This window comes from Drosophila pseudoobscura, chromosome X (assembly GCF_009870125.1).
Source record: "Drosophila pseudoobscura strain MV-25-SWS-2005 chromosome X, UCI_Dpse_MV25, whole genome shotgun sequence".
Taxonomy (NCBI): domain Eukaryota; kingdom Metazoa; phylum Arthropoda; class Insecta; order Diptera; family Drosophilidae; genus Drosophila; species Drosophila pseudoobscura.
The window spans coordinates 65911358-65928788 of record NC_046683.1 but is presented as its reverse complement, the minus strand read 5'-3'; the positions used below and the strand labels follow the sequence as shown (position 1 = coordinate 65928788).

The following is a 17431-nucleotide window of genomic DNA, read 5'->3' as shown; positions in this document are numbered from 1 at the left end:
GTGTGAGCGGGTGGGTGGGTGTTGGTGTGTTGGGTTAGATGCTTAGTTCGATTGGCATTTTGCAAAATTAAATATTTTTGCGAAATGTATGTCAGTCTTATTTCCCTTCGCTCAAGCACTCTGTTTGCTCTCTGTAACGATACCCTCATTGCGAGCACGAGTACGAGTGCGAGTATTAATTTATTGGCAATCTAAATGCGAGGATGAATGCACAGGAAGCAGGAGCCGGAGCGGGAGCGGGAGCAGGAGCAGGAGCAGGAGCAGTGCATTCGAGTGGCAGCACTTTCCCTGCTTTTGGCATTTTCATTTGCATTGTAAGTCGAGAGCAGCTTTTCGGAGGAGATGCTCGACAGAGGCGTGCTGGGAAGAGGGAAAACCCAGCTAAGCTTAAGATACTATCGATTATTAATCGGAATCCTCGAAAACCTTCTCGCCTTAACCCGGAACATCGCTTAACTCCGTTTACTCGTTCTTCCTTGTGGCCCTTGATCCTTTTATGGAGCCATGTCCCTGTCAATTGCCGGCATTGATATCGATAACAGTCGGTTGAACCCGGACCAGGACACGCCCAACGCCCAACGCCTCAATGCATATATGTATGCATTCAATCGCCCCCTATTCCCTCCCTCTCTCCTCAGTCTTCTCTTACCTCTGAACGAACTTTTTCATGCTCCATTGTGTTATAAATATTCATAAAGCGCTTCGCCATTTTTCGTTGCGACCGCCGCAACTAAAGCCTTGATTTCTTGCATTTCGCACACTCACCCACACCCACACACACACACACACACGCAGGCACCGACAGAGACCTGCACAGACATGCACGGACATGTTACCAATACCTAGCCAATATGGCTGACTATAGGGGAACACACCCCCCTGCACCCTATACAACCGCCGTCTATCTTGCACCCAATACCCCGCCACAGCAACACCCCACCACCCCACCACCCACTGCCGTACTACCCATTTAACCGCAAGCCATGCTTCTAATGCCGCGTTGGCATAAATTTAAAGCAGCAGCTGCGGTTTTCCACTGCTTTTCCTCCCCTGCCCTGTTTTCTCTCTCTCTCTTTCTCTTTCAGCCATTCTCTAGATATGGCCGAGAGGGGATTTACTCTACCCTACCCTACCCTACCCTACCCTGTCCTGTCTGTCGTTCTCTGTTGCTCCGCTTTAACAGGCAAGAGCCAAGTGATAGCCCCATGGAAGAGCAACAAAGACTATTACAAAAACTAACCCAGGTACGGCTTTAAGCCCCCGCCGCCCCCCAAAAAGCATTTTATGCTGCTAATTGATTTTTCAAACACGATTTCGCTTCAGCCCCCTCTCTGTCTCTCTGTCGCTCTGTCTATCTCTCCCTGCTGCCACTGCCACTGCCACTGCGCTTTTGTTTGGCATTCAATTAACGGGAATTTGCATTTTATCTTTGGCCACACTTTTGCCACTATAGTATATCGGGGCTATAGCTCGACTTTATACATATGTATGTATGTACATACGTGCATATACATATACAAACATCGCTCGAGTGGCGGCCGGCTGGGATGTAAAAACAAAAGTCTCAAGTGCTAAATCAACAAAACAGCACAGAAATATGAATATGCGATTAAAAGGTATTTGAAATTGCTCCCCTCCCCCGACGATACCCCCTTTAATTACATCACTCAGCATTGATCTCTGTTCAAAATCAGTGGAACGTGAGGTGCGATCGCTTGTGTGTCAAAGATTCGTCATGAAAAATATTCTCATGTTGTTGCAAAGTGTTGTTTTCCAGATGGGAACATAAACCTAGATACTTAATAGTCGAGGGTTTATTTCTGTAGTCAATGAACCCAAGAATGAAGTTTGGTAGAAGTTTGAGGCGGACTTTTCTCAGAATTTGAAACGCTTATCGATAAACAATCGGCAAAATTATGTTTTTTCCGCAGCGCTGCTCCCAGCTCAACTGGACGCATATATCTCTCGCTCTCTCTGCATGCTTCTCCCGCAAGGCTGGCTCTGTTTTTCCAGCTTATCAGTTAGCAAAGTCTAGTGTCATACAGCTAATCCTAGGACTTTTTGCCCAGATAGTTCCATGGATAGTTACACTTCAAAAATGTCAGAGTTCCCGGGCCGCATTCTCTTAGAGTTCAAAACACAGAAATGCTTACGTGTGCTTACAAAAATCGCCATAACCTCCAAACATAGCGTAAAGTTACGTATTAACCAGCCTTGAATATCGCTGTATGCACTGCAAAAACCATGCAAATATTTAATGGTTTTTTTTCAACATAATCCCATAAACCTAGATTTGCTTTTGCTGAAGGTTGGTTTTACATTTAAAGATGCTCAGAATTAGCTATGGAACTATCTGTCTCGCTTCGGAATTCAAAGACACTGAACCTCGAAAGCACTCAAATTCAGTTGACCAACACTGCTGAGCGTAACATAACACTGACTCTTAGCAACTTCCTGTAAACGACCTTCATTCAAGCGAAACAACAAAGACGATCGCATGGAGAAAAATCTAGACTGTTGATGATCGCCACTTGCCTCAACCAGCACTTCCATCACCACAAAGTACATTATGTTTTGGTTTAATAACAATTATTATCGACCAGGCAAGTTCATAAAACTTGATGGGCCATGCGAGCATAAATAATACTCGTACAACATACTCGAACTTGTACAACAGCCGCAGCCGCGGCCGCAGCCACAGCCACCGCCACAGCCTCAGTGGACGACAGTTGCAGGCGCAGCTGAAGTCTCAAGGTCAGGTTGCGGGCTAAATTTAACATTGAAACTGCATTGTCTGCGGCCAAGCGTTAAAGGAGGTTGCAACCGGTTACGCTGCAAAAGATCTTACAATCTGTTGCAGCTTCTTCTTCTGGTTTATTTGGCGCTTATTTCAAAAGAGAAACAAAAGCCACGTAAGGCCCGGTCCCGGGAACGGGCCGGCGTGACATTGAATTGTAAATGCAGGCGATAAAAAAAACGTGGAGCGCATAAAGTTTACAGAAACCGAAGCGCAGGGCAAAGGAAAAGAAGTAAATAAAATGTAAGCCGACATCCGATGCATGTGAAACTTTTTTATGTTGCGCGAAAACCCCCAGCAGCGGAGCGCTGCCTCAGAGATGACCGCGTGAGGCGTGGGGCTGTGGGCTGTGGGTGATCTGTAATACATAGAGATACATGCATTTATTGGGCGGATCTTCCTGTGTTATAGCTATTGATTGATTCTATTCCCTTCCTCTTCCTCTTCCTCTATCCGATCAGACCACGACAGCAGTCGGTGCCGAGCCATCGCCAATGCTCTCTTCTCATGCACAAACAACCTTTAGCTTGCGCTCATGCAGTGCCTGCTCTGCTGCTCTGCTGCTGTTTGCGCTTTATCCAATCCACTGTTGCCTCGCTTCCCTTCCCCATTCATTCCTCCTCATTTATCCACGGGTCAGCTGGTGCCGCTCTGCTTCTGCATCCTCTGCTTCGACATTGACATTTTTTGCGCTCTTACTCTTTGTTTTTTACAGTGAGAGTATTATGATTGAGCTAGAAGGTTTGCCACTCAGAGAAGAAATAATCTCCCAGAATATTAACTTTGTACTTATGTATATTGCTGATCGGCATCAAAAGTAGAGGCCATACTTCAGGTCTATCTATGAGTAGTCAAGAGTAGATTCGCCTATACCATAGCTGCCATAGTAAGAGGCCATCCGCAAGGGTATCAAAGTCTCGGTTCACCGAAGCTAGCTTGGCTTTCGTGTGCTCTCGCCGAAGCTCTTGCTCGCTCTCTCACTCTCTGTTTCTCTGTACTTTGTTGTCGTTGTTTAATGGTTTTATACATCTTTTGTTGCTGTTGCTGCTGCCATCGCATTACGTCACTTTCACTGTACTTTGCGGCTTAAGGCAGCATTTGTTGATTGTTACGTTTGCTTCTGCTGCTGCTTCTGCTGCTGCTTCTGCTGCTTGGTCCGTTGTTTGCACTTGTTTTTGGTACAAACAAGCAAATTGCAATAAAAATGCTTGAATTTATGGTCCACTGGCATACATTCCTATATGTAAGTATGTATGTATGTATGTGTGGGTACATATATTTTTCGTTTGGGATGATTTATCTGAGACTTTTGTTCGGTTCGCTTTTCAACTTTTGGGTCACGCCGGGCAGCGGCAGCGGCGGCAACGGCACAATTTATGTCCGTTTACAGGGCAAACTTTTCTGTTATTTTTTTGGTTCAAGTTCATCATCGCCACTGGTTCCAGGCTCCGCGGAGTGGAGTCGTTAAGCTCCATGTTGCGGGCATGTCCATTGAGTTGGCCGTAATTTACATCTTGTTAAACATCAAAAAAACTATTAAAAAGCGTGATGTGATTTGATCATATTTAGTCACGCATACGCCCGATCTGCCCGATCTGTGCGCCCTGCCCTCATACGGTATGCAATCATTGTTAGGGTCATGCTCGATAAGAATCTAACCGAAAAAAACCCATTAGCGAATTCAACGTGGCCTGACTAAATAGACAAAAAACGAGGCTAATTTCTCAATCCGCAAATGTCGCCGAATTTCGGGCGGTTAGTTCCCATTGATCCGCTGAAAGCCATAAACCCATGGGCCATGGTGCCTCTGCGACGTCTGGCCTTGGGCATCATTTGCATATCAGCACAGGCCACCTGCGTGAGTCTCCTATCGAAGCATAAGCATAAGCCCTACCAGTATCAGAGATTGATCGTTTTCAATTGATTCCCAGCTGTTTCTGCAAATCGATAAGCTGCACGTGCACTCTTTTGTGCCCGACGAGATCTATGTAAGCACCAGCGTCGATCACCTGGAGGCCATCAACTTCAATCTGACCATAAAAGTGCCCTTTGCCGGCAAACTGCTGATGCATATCTTCCTGAGAAAGCTCTCTGACACGCCTGGGGGCTCGGACTTCAGCGATCTGATGCGCTTGAGGAATATGGACCTGTGCAAGGTACTCGACTCGCTGCGGAATATCTCAACGGATCATGGCCAAGGGGAGAGTCTGCTGCCATCCACCTTCTTCATATCCTGTCCGCTCGTTCCCGGATTCTACTACGTGGCGAACAGTGCCATTGATGTGAAGTTGGTTCCCTCTCGCGTGCCCGATGGCAGATATCTGGCAATGCTGGAACTGGTGCAGGTTTACGAGGAGGTCATCAAATTGGTTACCTGCAGAATCAAGTTTAGCATGACAACCCCGCCGGGGTATGTAGTGAAATCAGATCTGAATAACAGTGTGGAGGAGCCCCAGCAGGTAGAGCCTCCGAAGGAAGAGCCTCCGAAGGAAGAGCCTCGGAAGGAAGAGCCTCCGAAGGAAGAGCCTCCGAAGGAAGTGCCTCCGAAGGAAGAGCCTCGGAAGGAAGAGCCTCCGAAGGAAGAGCATCCGAAGGAAGTGCCTCCGAAGGAAGAGCTTCCGCAGGAAGAACCTCCGAAGGAAGAGCTTCCGCAGGAAGAGCCTCCGATGGAAGAGCCTCCGATGGAAGAGCCTCCGATGGAGGAGTCCGAAGATGTTTCCGATAGTAGCCTGGATGACAATGAATAAGTTTTGACCATTCATATATTATATCATTGGTTCCACGCCTTAGACCTGCCGCAACAGTTGACTACGATATCTTTCTTTCATCATCTTTTCTGTGCGAAATCAAAATTTATTGCCATCTCCGAAACAGTTTAAACACAAATTGACACATCTCCACATGGCCAGAGCCAGGCCCATGCCAACTTAATTGAAATCCCCAGGGGCATGGGAAATATACCGGTCAGCTACAGGCAGACGACAATGATCCATTGTTACACAGCTGATACTTGATATGATATGCATTTGGTATACATTTACTACAATATATGTATGTATATGCATATATCTATATCAATTTACGGAATGTGTGACAACTGGTGGCATTGCCATCTGTTCATTCTCAAAATCCATTAAATTAACATATCTAGAGCGGCTGCGGCTGCGACTGCTGGGCGAATGTTTCCGGTTTTTCTTCTTCTAGTACGGATAAGCTGCAACCTCATCGTCATGGATGACCTGGCTTCCAGCATGACTTGGCACTAATGCTGGCCTCCGCCCAGCCCAAAACTCGAATTCAAAATCGAACGTTTACTTTGCTTTGCTGTTTTATTTTGTATTGATTTAGTGATCGGATCTTCACGATTGATGGCTATTAGAAGTGTCAAATATTTATGGATCTTGATCTTCACTCTCATTCTGTCCGGCTATCATTTGTTTTAATTGGCTTGGCCATTGATCAATCAGGCATGGAAAGGTAAACAATATCCGCAATATCGTTCTTGAACTTGAAGGTGTTAAAGTGTTTAGAGGGGGCCTATAATAGTGATAACTGAATGGTGGAATCTTTTTTGTGTGATCTCAATAGTCTTCTTCTTGCCTGACCAACTTCCAGAGTGGCCTTCAGTTGAGCAGCTTTTTCATTTACTTAGTATTACTCAGTGTTTAATCAACGATCCAACTTATTCAGTGGACCTCCCCCCCACCCCCTCTGATAAACAGAAGATATGCCACCTAAGTGAACAGGGCATGGCTTTGGTTTCGGGGCTTTTAGCCGTTGGTTTAGTTTTTGCTGTTTAAAGACGAGCATAAGTCTGATTTGCACAGCGACTCGACAGACACGACACCTGCCAGACAGGGCCTTGCCCCCCTCCCCGATCTGGCCTCTGGCCTGCAGATGTTTTTGGCCATGTTTCGTTTTGTTTGGTTTTCTTGTTTTGTGTCTGTCTTTGTTTTGTTTATGTATCGCTTATTTGTCCACTTCTCCACTGCAGTCTGCAGTTTACATATCATCATCTCCCTCGAGCCACTGTTTTTGGGTGCTATAAAAGCCACAGGCCCCAGAAGCTACCAGTTGCAGTCAATTTTTGGATTAACCAGCGCAACATCTACCCAAGACAACACCCAACAATCATGAAGTACCTCGCCTTGGTAAGACTTCGGAATCAGAGTTGGAGGCGAAGGAGAATGAGAAGGAGTACTCCTCGGTATCCTCCCCCAATAATATTACTGGATTACATACAATATTTCCCCACTTTAGACCCTGTTTGTGTGCCTGCTGGCCATTGCTCTGGTGTCTGCAGTGCCCGTGGATGAGTCCTTGATCGGAGATAACATCTATCAGCCGGCTTTCGATGATGTGCAGCGTCCCCAGGATCCGCAGGCCATCTTCAAGCTGAAGAAGCTGCTCAAGCTGAAGAAATTGTTGGGTTAGAGGAACGGATGTGTGCCATATACATACCTATAGTATATCATTCAGCTCAGATCAGCTCCGAATCTAGTCCATCCAAACCACAACAACACAACAACAACAACAACAGCATCAAGCTGCTGCACTCAACAACGTTTAACCCGTTTTACTTAGATAATTCCATAATTCCATACTATCCATACCATACGACCATGCATACAAATAAAGTAAACCTAATCGTAAATAAAATAAATGTACTTTTCATACAACGAAATGCCGATTGGCTTTCTTATGTCATCGTTGTGGGGATCTTTCTCCAAAAGAGAGTTAATGAAAGGCATCAAGTCGTGCTTTTGTTCATTTCGATAGGAGAATGGAACACGTTTTTGGAACAGGATCTTCGCTGGCATAAAACGGAGTGTGTTTATAAATTCGATATTTATATAAATGCTACCATGGGATAATTATGATCTTGAAGGTGGGAGCCCTTGTTAACTTGAATGAGTTCAGCTTTTAAATGATTCATCGATCTGATTTTAATGGGGAATTCCTTTATTTTTCTTGTATATGATGGGAACCAGTTCTACTTGTGGTCTATAAAGCATTCTGAAGTTCCCTTGATGTTAGGTTGAAAAGTTTCCTTGAAATGATTTAATGATCAGCTTGATATAAAGATCCTTCTGAACAAATGCCTTTGGTCTTTTGGTTAATCTCTGGAAGGAAGAGCAGGAGTTATTCTGTAGACTCTTGCGAAATATTTGTATTCATGTCTATTTCCTAATCTTCTCCCAAAAGAGAGGCCCGTTTCTGCTTCAGTTTTGACAAACAAATGACTGAAGAAACAAACTGGGCTCTCCTCTCGCACTTCTCGCACTATCAACCATCTACGCCAGTTAGAACAATGAGATTAGTTTATCAAATGCTTGCATTTCATTTAATTTTGTATATTTTCTTAAAAAACCTAGACACAAAGTTAAGCTACCAAAAAAAAAAAACATCCATAGCCGAATGCATGGAGGAATCTCATCTCTTAGCCCAAGAACAGGAGCTTCTTGAGCAGCTTCAGCTTGAGCAGGAAGGACTGATCGTCTGAGGGGTTGAAGGTGTCACTGCCAGGACCCTCGAGACCTTCGGGTATGGACTCCTCGATGGGCACCGCACTGGTGGCCATGAAGCACACGACCAGGCAAAGGAACACGCTCTGTAATCAAAAGGTAGTCCGTGGTTAGTGGATGTTCGATAGTCGATGTTGGATGGGGGTAATGATTATCCAGTTTTGTGTGTGTTGGGAGACGCACCAGGAGCAAGAACTTCATGTTGACTGCGGATGTTTGGAGCTGGGATTGATGGGATGTCGTTGACAGACCTGCTTGCACTGAACACCAGACCCGGCTGCCCAACTATTTATAGTCAGTCGCTCGACGGCCCAGCCCGGTCGTCTTTCATAGAAATTAAAACAACGCGGTGGCGGCTCGACGATCTCGTGAATCGGAGAGGAGTGGAGTGAAGTGGAGTGGGAGGGGCGCGGGCAATCAATTTGTTTGGACTATTAAATGTGATTTAAGTGTACCACGCATCTGAGGCAATAACAAAAGCCCATACCGGACTACATATTTCATTTTGTGGCTGCTCTTGCGGTTCCATTGTTGAGTTTAAACTTTAAAGTATCAGTATTTGGACCATTTGTTGACTTGACGTCTCTCTTGGCGGTTGTTTCCCCAAAATTTGTGGTTTCTGTTTTTGCTAATCGGCATTTCCTTGGTTCTGGATGATTCTATTTGTGTAGGCCATTAGCCGCGAACGTACGAACTCTTCCATCCTCTGCTAAACTTTAATTAGCGGCCTGACATTGCGGCCTTAGCCAACGAGCATGGCCATTAGGCAGTGTATTAACACCTAAAATGGAATGCGGTACAGCATTCAAGCATGGCATTGTGTGTCTAGATATTTCTGTCAGTTAAACATCACTTTTCAATCATATCCAAACATACTGGATAACAGTTTTTGAACTTACGCGCCACCAGGTATTTTTTAGTGCATTTTCGGGCATCGCGACTAGCGCTGCCATCTCCCGCGATATTAGCCATCTGGCAACACCGAAGCGATTAAACAAAAAAAGCAATAAAAAAGAAGGAAAAAAACCAAATTAGACAATATATAACTTATAAACTCCAGTCAATCCAAAATACAAAAATTGCCCCCATCATACCAATCTGTCCTCTTTACGTCTGTGTTAAAAGCCGATCAGTAAAATGACTGGTTCATTCAGTGTGAAGCTGAAATCGAAAAAAGGTCAATTCATTGTCAAAGATTTGAACCAGAATACGACGCTTGGGGAACTGAAGACGAGAATAGCCCAGGCGACAGCCATACAGGAACTGCAGCTGCACGTGCTGGTCGGCTATCCACCCAAACCATTGGACCTCTCCGAAAATCGGGAAAATCAGAACCTCAAGACTGTGGGCATCAACAGCGGTGAGACCTTGATTGTGGAAGAAAAGGCTGGTACTGCTGGCCCCACTTCCACACCCATTGCCAGTGGCAGTGGCAGTTCAACTATGGAGGATGACGAGGCGCTGGCGCGTCGTCTGCAGGCTGAGGAGGATGCGGAACATCTGCGTCAGGTATCCAGCGGAGGCAGCATAGAGACGGGCGCTTTAAATATCGTTCAATCGTTGGAGCCAGTGATTTCACCCGAAGAGTCTGGACCCAACGGCAACTTCAATGGCATTCTACTGAAAAAGGTGGTGCCGGCGGATAACTCATGCCTCTTCACAAGCATTCGCTTCGTCCTTAACGGCAAGGTGGACAATGAAGGCAGCGAAATGATGCGGCACATCATAGCCCAAGAGGTGTCTGCCGATACCCAGCAGTACAATGACGCCGTGCTGGGCAAGTCCAACTCCGATTACTGCGCCTGGATACAGAAGGCCGACTCGTGGGGCGGTGCTATTGAGGTCTCCATACTGTCCAACTACTACGGCATCGAGATCGATGTGGTGGACATACAGAACGCCATCATCAACCGCTTTGGCGAGGACAAGAACTTTGGACTCCGCGTCTTCCTCCTCTTCGATGGCATCCACTACGATCCCCTGTACATGGAGACCCAGCAGAACTCGGTTCCGGCCACCATTTTTCCAGTGGAGGAGATGGGCGTATACCAACAGGCCGAACAGATAGCCAACGAGGCTAAGTCCTCGCGCCAGTTCACCAACGTTGACAAATTCACCTTGCGCTGCATGGACTGCGATGTGATGCTGGTGGGGCAGGGCCAGGCCCAGGAGCACGCCAAGAAAACCGGGCACGAGAACTTCGAGGAGATTTAATACGTCCTGATTTTCGGAACCATTTATATTTTAGCGTTCATTCTGTTTGCCTACTACCTACTCACTACCTAGTGATGCCTACATTTCTGGCGACGGTGCACAACCCCACCGCTTTTAGCTAAATTATACATCATGTTTTTAAATTTTAAATTATTTGATTTGCAAAAATTATAGTATATTATATTTCTTTATCCCCTCTTGGATCGCAATAAAAATTGACATTTATTTAAACTAGAACAAAATGCTGTGGCTTTGGCCTTTCTCACTGCTAAGAGGCCCACGGGGGAGTCATGGCAGCCGGATTCTGTAGGTAGGACATGACCACAGCGCTGACGCTCAGCATGAAGGAAGAAAGAACTTGCTTGGCATCGTCGCTGGCCTTGGAGCTGGCAAAGCTAATGCAGGAGCAGTACAGTGCGAACCAGGCGCACCATTTCAGCTGTAAGAGAAGCGGTTGCATGTTACTGATAAGTCCACTTGGCCATAAATCGGGAAATTCGGGGCTCACCTTCATCATCAGCCCGCACATTGAGAAAATCATTCCCAAGATATTCATGTAGTCCGGCATCATGTCCTCGTTGGCGCCGCCGCCTTGGCCCTGGTTCTTGGGCGCCTTGTAGCGATTGATTTTCTCCTTGCGACGTGGATCCACAGTATTGCTCATGTTGAAAGTTTTAAATTTTCACTAAATTAAACTAATTCGGTCAGAAAAATAGGAATGTGACGCAGTGTGACCGCGGATTATCGTTAAAACATACCGTCTGACCCTCAGAAATATACCAAAATATACCGTTGAATTTTAAAATTATACCGTAAATGGTCTGACGAATTCAAGATCTATATTACATATTCCTCGTTTTTGATATTCCGTCGAATATTCTCAGCTATATAGCACATTTAGCCATGCCCACATAAATGTATACGATTCATGAATAATTGTTCTACTTGACTGGCTTATTCTAAATACTTGCTTTAATTGGATCTTGTCTAATAAAAGGTTTTAACGAAATAGCTCAGACAAAAAAGGTTTTAGCGAAATAGGTCAAAACAAAAAAAAAAACGAAAGTCGTTCATATTGTTTAATTTGTATATTCCGTTGAATAATTCTGTCTAACTAAAACCCATAGTTCTGCCCACATAATTTTAGGCCGTTGATGAATAAATTTTCTTCAAGATTGGCTAGTTTATAGTCCTTGTATTTTGGCTTAAACAAGGCATACAAAAAATAGTTAAACAAAAAAAACAGTCGCAATGTTGTTGGTATTTGAAGACAGACATGGTGCGCGCATTGGCCTTTACATACCCTATTTCGTTAATTTCATATGAAGATAAAACGTAATTAATAAAGACCTTTTCTCAAATTGATATTTCTTTGACATGTTATATATGTATATATTGAACCTGATACCTATTCTTGGTCTCTGAAAGAATAAAATAAACTGCAAAATATTTAAAACAGAGAAAGTTATTGCCTTCCTTGGAGACTCAGGTGGCAACTCTACGCAGCAGCTGTTTTCTGTATTTATTCCTCCGCGGCACGCACGTTTGAATAGTTTGATAAATTACATAAAAATTACTAAAAGTTGCAGAAGAAATTATGGCTCTGCGAGTGCTCAGCCAATGCCTGGCGTCGCATATGCGCCGCTTGCAATTAAACACCGTAGGGAGCTCTTTATATAGCTATAGCGGACGACTCCAATCGGTTCCACCGCGCTCCTGGACGTTGCATCAAAGCCGGCTGCTGCACGTGCGTGTTACGGATCAGGAAGCCGGTTTGCAAGCTAAACGCGAGGCCAATAGGTTTAACAATCCATTCCAAGATGAATTTCCTGCGGAAGATAATGTGGGTGCTCACAAGCAGCAAAATAAGTTCAAGTTTGCGAAAAATGGGAAGGAAAAGAAACCGAAACCAGGAAAAGTTTTAGAGCATGGGGATCCGGATACCTTTGGCGATGCCAAGATTAGCGCGAGTCAATCTGAAGATCCTGGTGATATCGAGGAGGAGGAATACATAAGCAAACCTACGCGGCATTCAAAGAAACTGCAAACCAAGGAATACGCACATCTCATCAAGGAACACTTGAACGCGAACCGGCTAAACGATGCCATTGCCGTGCTGGAGCAGCGTATGCTCCGAGAGGATCGCGTCAAGCCAGAGAAGTACATATACAATCTTCTGATCAGCGGCTGCGCCAAAGCCGGATACACCCGTAAGGCGTTCTCCCTGTACACGAAGATGCGGCAGCGCGGACTAAACGTTTCGGGAGGAACGTATACCTCGCTCTTCAATGCCTGCGCCAATGCACCTTCCATCAGCGATGGACTAGCCAAGGCTCAGATCCTGCGAGAGAATATGCTGGAGAAGGGCTACGAACCAAATGCGAAAAACTACAACGCCATGATCAAGGCCTACGGCAGGTGCGGAGATGTAGACACAGCCTACATGCTGGCAGATGAAATGGTGGATCGTAAGCTGGACATGAATGCAGACACCTTCAATTTCCTGCTGCAGGCGTGCGCCAGCAATCCGGAGCACGGTTTTCGACATGCTCTCCTCACGTGGCATAAAATGTTGCGGGTAGGCATCAGCCCGGACTACTACAGCTTCAATGTTATGTTACGTTGTGCCCGGGACTGTGGTTTTGGTACTTTGGAGTCCATGCGAGAGGTTCTAGACCAGATTGCTCCAGCAGCAACCAAACAGGAGGCGGTACCCCAACTGGAGGGAGGAGAAAAGGACAATTTACTGAGTGAATCAGCGAGCACCTCTTCTCTGCCTGACCACATCGAAGTGGCGACAACTGCAAGTGAGCTGGAACTACCCAATCTTCTGCTGCCGCGCCCACACCTAGGCAGTCTGGTGGCCCTAGAGGAAGTGACCCGTCCCCATGAGCGTTTCCTCTTGCTGGGCGGCATCACGGGATTTCTGGAGCACATGAAACAGCACAAGATAACCCCCGATATACAGACCTTCACGACCATGCTAGAGGTGATCCCTCCCACCAACTCTGCTGAGAAGCAGCTCCTCACATTCGTCCGCAAGATTGGCCTGAAGGCAGACATAGACTTCTTCAATATACTGATCAAAAAGCGATCGATGCGCTTTGACTACGACAGTGCCCGCGAAGTTCTTTCCATGATACGCACTGCAGGATTACGTCCGGATATCGTTACCTATGGCGTGCTCGCCCTAGGCTGCCGAACCCAGGAGGAAGCGAGGGAACTGTTGCTGCAAATGCAGGAGGCTGAAATTAAAATGAACATGCCCATACTAGGAGCCATGTTGCGCCAGGGCTGTGCCCAGAAGTCCTTCGGCTACATCAATGAAATCATGCAACTAAGCCTGGAAGAGGGCGTCAAGCCCAACGAGCCATTCCTCCGTCATCTGCACAACTTTCACAGAGGATGCGCCCGGGCTATTGATGCCAGGGTGAGTTGAGTATTTGGAGGACATGCCCTGAGAAATCTACTGAGCCGTTCAATATTTCCACCCACAGCACCCTTCGACCAAGACGCCCACTTTTAAGAAGGGACACTCGAAGTTCTGTGATAAGTACCGCCTGTACTACGAAGAGCAGGGCCTGACTGGCCTTCAGCTGGAAGATGCCATTGCCAAGATAAAGGTACGCCCCTATGCCAAGTACAAGGAGGCAGCCGTGGACGGTCTGGAACCACTCAAGCACGAGCAGGTCAAGCGAAAAACAAAGCTGAGGAAATATATTAAGAAAATCAAGATCGATGAGCTGCAGGATGACCCTCCAAGAGAGTTCATCAAGAAGATAGAATAGGTTTACGATGTAGGTTTTATTAAAGATTATTTTTGTTAGCCAATCATCGTTCGCTTACGTCCGCGTGCCCGTACTTCCTCGAACTTGTCGAGAACAATGTCCCCCTCCCTGCCACACTGCATGCGGTAGCCAGCCAGGATTTGTTCGAAGAGATAGGGCTGCTCGCTGTGCGTGCTCAGCAGGGCCCGCTCCAGAACGTACAGATCCACGCCCTTGCGCTCGGCGCCCTTGTCGTAGTGACTCAAACCGAAATCAATGAACACGATATCGTACTTGTTCTCCTGGGGATCGATTAGGATGTTTGATGTCGTCAGGTCGCCATGTATAATGTGGTCAGTGTGCATTCTGCCAACGATCACGCCGATTCTCCAGCACAGATCCAGCAGTAGCTTCTTCGCCTCGTCCGCCTCCTTGGTGGCAACCGTTTCCTGGATGAACTCCTTGGCTGTCTTGGCATTGGCATAGTATTCTATATACAAGGTGTGTGCGGGGTAGTCCAGGTGAAGTACTTTCGGGACCAAGACGCCGGCAGCCAGACAACGTGCCGCCGTCTTCATCTCTGCCTTCATGCGACGTCGGGTGATTTGTTTGTCTAGCTCTGGGTGGCGGTACTTCTTGACAAAGCGTTCCTTAATCAAGCAGGTTTCTCCCTGGTATTCGCCAAGGTAGAGGCGCGCCTCGGCTCCTTGTTTTAAAATTTCGCTGGGCATTTTTTTGACGAAAACAACTCAAATCCAAAAAAAAGTAAAAGCAGGCACACTCACGGCGCAACGCACCCAGTTGCCATTCGCAGCGCCAACAGCTGATCTGATTTACTGTTTACTTCGATGTTTCGATATGCACTTTTGCGTGATTCATAGGACAAAAGGAAATCTACAGCATTACAAATTTTTGCGCGTCGTATTCGACCATTATTCCAAGTTCTAAAAATGTTCAACAACATATTCGGCAAGAAACCCACGGTCAAGGAGCAGCAGCGCGAAAATGACAGATCATTGAAGAAGGCCACGCGCGACATTGAACGCGAGCGTCGCAAATTGGAGGAGGAGGAGAAAAAACTGGAGGCTGACATCAGACGCAACGCAGCTGCTCGAAATAACGACGCTTGTCGCATTCTGGCCAAGCAGCTGGTGGAGATACGGAAGCAGAAGTCGCGCAGCTACGCGGCGGCTGGAAAGATCCAATCCATTGGCTTCCAGAACAAGAATATGGGCGCCAACATAGCGCTGGGTGAAGCAATGGGAACCACGGCCAAGACCATGGCAGATATGAACAAGGTGATGCGACCCGAGGCGATTGCGGGAACAGTGCGCGACTTCCAGGCGGCGAATATGAAGATGGAAATGACAGATGAGATGATCAACGACACACTGGATGACATGCTTAACGAGTCGGGTGACGAGGAAGAGTCAAATGCGGTGGTGAACAAAGTCCTCGATGAGATCGGCATTGAAGTCTCTGGAAAGATGTCCAATATTCCAGCCACTGGCAGCGCAGACTTCGAGACGAGCGGCAAGCGCACTGAGAAGGACATTGCCGACCAGCTGGCCAAGCTGCGATCCTCCTAGACCACCATTACATTACACTGCATCACTTTTTTGTATATTATTGTGAACACGGCTGTTATCCATAGCCTCTAAGGAAATATATTTATGTAAATCACTTAAAGACGAGCACTCATACCACCTCCGGCCACGATGGCCTCGCCCGTTATGTAGGCGGCATCCTCGCTCACCAGGAACGAGACCACGCCAGCCATCTCCTCGCTGGTGCCCAGACGGCCCATCGGAATTTTCATGAGAGCCGCATCATTCGCTGACTCATCTTCGTATAGGGCTTTGGAGAACTTTGTCTTGATAATGCCGGGGGCCAGGCAATTGACGCGAATGCCCTCTGGCGCCAAATCTTTAGCGGCAGCCTTGGTGAGGCCGATGAGAGCCGTCTTGCTGACGGAGTATGCACCCAGCAGCTGCAACGATAAGGAGGTTGAGATAAGCCACTAACCCATGGATAAGTCCAGTCATACTAACCTCAAAGGCATCGTAACCTGCAATGGACGAGACAAAGACAATGCTGGAGCCCTTCTCCTGCCGCAGAAATGGCAGCGCCTCCTTGGCCAGCAGATACGAGCTCTTAACATTGACATCGAAGATCTTGTCCCAGACCTTCTCATCGCAATCCAGGACTCCACCTACGGCGGGGTTTGTGGCAGCGTTGCTAACTAATATATTGAGCTTTCCGTACTTGCTGATGGTTTCATCGAAGAGCTGTTTGCGATCCTGCGGCTCGCTCACGTGACATTTCAGGCCGTGCACATTCAGATTCAATTTGCGCAGCTCCGCCAGGGCATTGTCCACGTTCTTTTGCTTGCGACTGCTGATGACCACGGCGGCTCCATCTTCTGCTAGCCGTTTGGCAATAGCAAAGCCGATACTACGAAAGGAACAGAACATATATTATTCAATTAGTGGACAAAAGTGGCAAGGCAAGGCAGATCTAGAATTTGCGGTATTTTGTTCTCTCTCACCCATCGGTGGAGGCGGTGACCACGGCAACTTTCCCTGCTAAACGCTTCATTTGGTTGACGCTTGAACTTTGACTACTGCTGGACAAGCGCTTATGGGTAAGATTATGGTTAACAAGCTTTTGATCGGGTTTGTTGTTGGTTTGATTAAGATTTCTGGTGGCACTTTGGACTCCGGCCCCACTCACAGTGGTGCTGGCACTCAAGTGGAGCTTTGGCGCTCTACCAAGAAACTGCTTGCCGAGATGAAACATTTTCAAGAAACGAGATTCCGAGTTTAGTTAAAGATATTTGTTGCTTAACAATTCATTTTTTCCTATATCAACTATCAACTGTAAACTGCGTTCGTTAGTTGGTAATCGAATCGCGAAGGCTGGATTTGCCATTCAAAGTGAAACCATAAGTTCTTGTTTTGGATGGCGCCTCTTTTAAAATGACTGAAAGCTTGCACAGGCAGGGGGCTTAAATTTCTCATGGTTTCTGGATGGAGCTTTGGCGCCCAGCTTACCCACGTAAAACATTAAAGATACGAGAGTCGAGTATAGTTCGAGATATTTTTTGTTTAACAATTGATTTTTCCTAT

The 17431-nt window shown here is 46.6% G+C and overlaps 10 protein-coding genes across 10 annotated transcripts in view; 6 read left to right on the top strand and 4 right to left on the bottom strand.

Annotated features, from left to right (window-relative positions):
- Gdap1 (ganglioside induced differentiation associated protein 1) overlaps positions 1 to 17431 on the top strand; it is a 70966-nt gene that overhangs the window by 50799 nt on the left and 2736 nt on the right. The gene's annotated exons all lie outside the window — the stretch shown is intronic.
- LOC4814052 (titin) lies at positions 4596 to 6794 on the top strand. Its single transcript, XM_033384004.1, has 2 exons — positions 4596 to 4655; positions 4711 to 6794. Exons 1-2 carry the CDS (start codon positions 4596 to 4598, stop codon positions 5542 to 5544), a joined length of 894 nt encoding a protein of 297 aa, XP_033239895.1. The 3' UTR covers positions 5545 to 6794.
- On the top strand, positions 6822 to 7426 carry LOC4814053 (uncharacterized). The gene is made up of 2 exons (XM_001354235.4): positions 6822 to 6948; positions 7058 to 7426. Exons 1-2 carry the CDS (start codon positions 6931 to 6933, stop codon positions 7229 to 7231), a joined length of 192 nt encoding a protein of 63 aa, XP_001354271.2. The 5' UTR covers positions 6822 to 6930; the 3' UTR covers positions 7232 to 7426.
- Positions 8131 to 8613, bottom strand: LOC4814149 (uncharacterized). Its single transcript, XM_001354236.4, has 2 exons — positions 8506 to 8613; positions 8131 to 8408 (listed from the first exon to the last, which is right to left on the bottom strand). The coding sequence occupies exons 1-2, from the start codon at positions 8521 to 8523 to the stop codon at positions 8238 to 8240; spliced, it is 189 nt and encodes a 62-aa protein (XP_001354272.2). The 5' UTR covers positions 8524 to 8613; the 3' UTR covers positions 8131 to 8237.
- Positions 9285 to 10767, top strand: Yod1 (Yod1 deubiquitinase). Its single transcript, XM_001354237.4, has one exon. It carries the CDS (start codon positions 9460 to 9462, stop codon positions 10534 to 10536), a length of 1077 nt encoding a protein of 358 aa, XP_001354273.2. The 5' UTR covers positions 9285 to 9459; the 3' UTR covers positions 10537 to 10767.
- Positions 10705 to 11200, bottom strand: LOC4814166 (protein Asterix). Its single transcript, XM_001354238.4, has 2 exons — positions 11045 to 11200; positions 10705 to 10975 (listed from the first exon to the last, which is right to left on the bottom strand). The coding sequence occupies exons 1-2, from the start codon at positions 11198 to 11200 to the stop codon at positions 10805 to 10807; spliced, it is 327 nt and encodes a 108-aa protein (XP_001354274.1). The 3' UTR covers positions 10705 to 10804.
- LOC4814073 (pentatricopeptide repeat-containing protein 1, mitochondrial) lies at positions 12027 to 14368 on the top strand. The gene is made up of 2 exons (XM_001354239.4): positions 12027 to 13966; positions 14034 to 14368. The coding sequence occupies exons 1-2, from the start codon at positions 12134 to 12136 to the stop codon at positions 14322 to 14324; spliced, it is 2124 nt and encodes a 707-aa protein (XP_001354275.2). The 5' UTR covers positions 12027 to 12133; the 3' UTR covers positions 14325 to 14368.
- Tcs5 (TP53 regulating kinase) lies at positions 14322 to 15064 on the bottom strand. Its single transcript, XM_001354240.4, has one exon. It carries the CDS (start codon positions 15032 to 15034, stop codon positions 14360 to 14362), a length of 675 nt encoding a protein of 224 aa, XP_001354276.1. The 5' UTR covers positions 15035 to 15064; the 3' UTR covers positions 14322 to 14359.
- On the top strand, positions 15220 to 15992 carry CHMP2B (Charged multivesicular body protein 2b). The gene has a single exon (XM_001354241.4). The coding sequence runs from the start codon at positions 15254 to 15256 to the stop codon at positions 15890 to 15892; it is 639 nt and encodes a 212-aa protein (XP_001354277.1). The 5' UTR covers positions 15220 to 15253; the 3' UTR covers positions 15893 to 15992.
- Dhrs4 (Dehydrogenase/reductase 4) lies at positions 15915 to 17232 on the bottom strand. The gene is made up of 3 exons (XM_001354242.4): positions 16852 to 17232; positions 16355 to 16757; positions 15915 to 16293 (listed from the first exon to the last, which is right to left on the bottom strand). The coding sequence occupies exons 1-3, from the start codon at positions 17100 to 17102 to the stop codon at positions 15988 to 15990; spliced, it is 960 nt and encodes a 319-aa protein (XP_001354278.2). The 5' UTR covers positions 17103 to 17232; the 3' UTR covers positions 15915 to 15987.

Bases quoted from the DNA above. Each gene is read 5' to 3' on its own strand.
- LOC4814166 (XM_001354238.4), bottom strand. From the start codon at position 11,200: ATGAGCAATACTGTGGATCCACGTCGCAAGGAGAAAATCAATCGCTAC. The intron at 10,976-11,044 runs GTGAGCCCCGAA...CTTCTCTTACAG, and splicing joins TGTGCGGGCTGATGATGAAG to CTGAAATGGTGCGCCTGGTT.
- Dhrs4 (XM_001354242.4), bottom strand. From the start codon at position 17,102: ATGTTTCATCTCGGCAAGCAGTTTCTTGGTAGAGCGCCAAAGCTCCAC. The intron at 16,758-16,851 runs GTGAGAGAGAAC...TTCCTTTCGTAG, and splicing joins GTCACCGCCTCCACCGATGG to TATCGGCTTTGCTATTGCCA. The intron at 16,294-16,354 runs GTTAGTATGACT...TTATCGTTGCAG, and splicing joins CAGGTTACGATGCCTTTGAG to CTGCTGGGTGCATACTCCGT.
- Tcs5 (XM_001354240.4), bottom strand. From the start codon at position 15,034: ATGCCCAGCGAAATTTTAAAACAAGGAGCCGAGGCGCGCCTCTACCTT.
- LOC4814073 (XM_001354239.4), top strand. From the start codon at position 12,134: ATGGCTCTGCGAGTGCTCAGCCAATGCCTGGCGTCGCATATGCGCCGC. The intron at 13,967-14,033 runs GTGAGTTGAGTA...TTCCACCCACAG, and splicing joins CCCGGGCTATTGATGCCAGG to CACCCTTCGACCAAGACGCC.
- Yod1 (XM_001354237.4), top strand. From the start codon at position 9,460: ATGACTGGTTCATTCAGTGTGAAGCTGAAATCGAAAAAAGGTCAATTC.
- CHMP2B (XM_001354241.4), top strand. From the start codon at position 15,254: ATGTTCAACAACATATTCGGCAAGAAACCCACGGTCAAGGAGCAGCAG.
- LOC4814052 (XM_033384004.1), top strand. From the start codon at position 4,596: ATGGTGCCTCTGCGACGTCTGGCCTTGGGCATCATTTGCATATCAGCA. The intron at 4,656-4,710 runs GTGAGTCTCCTA...AGAGATTGATCG, and splicing joins TATCAGCACAGGCCACCTGC to TTTTCAATTGATTCCCAGCT.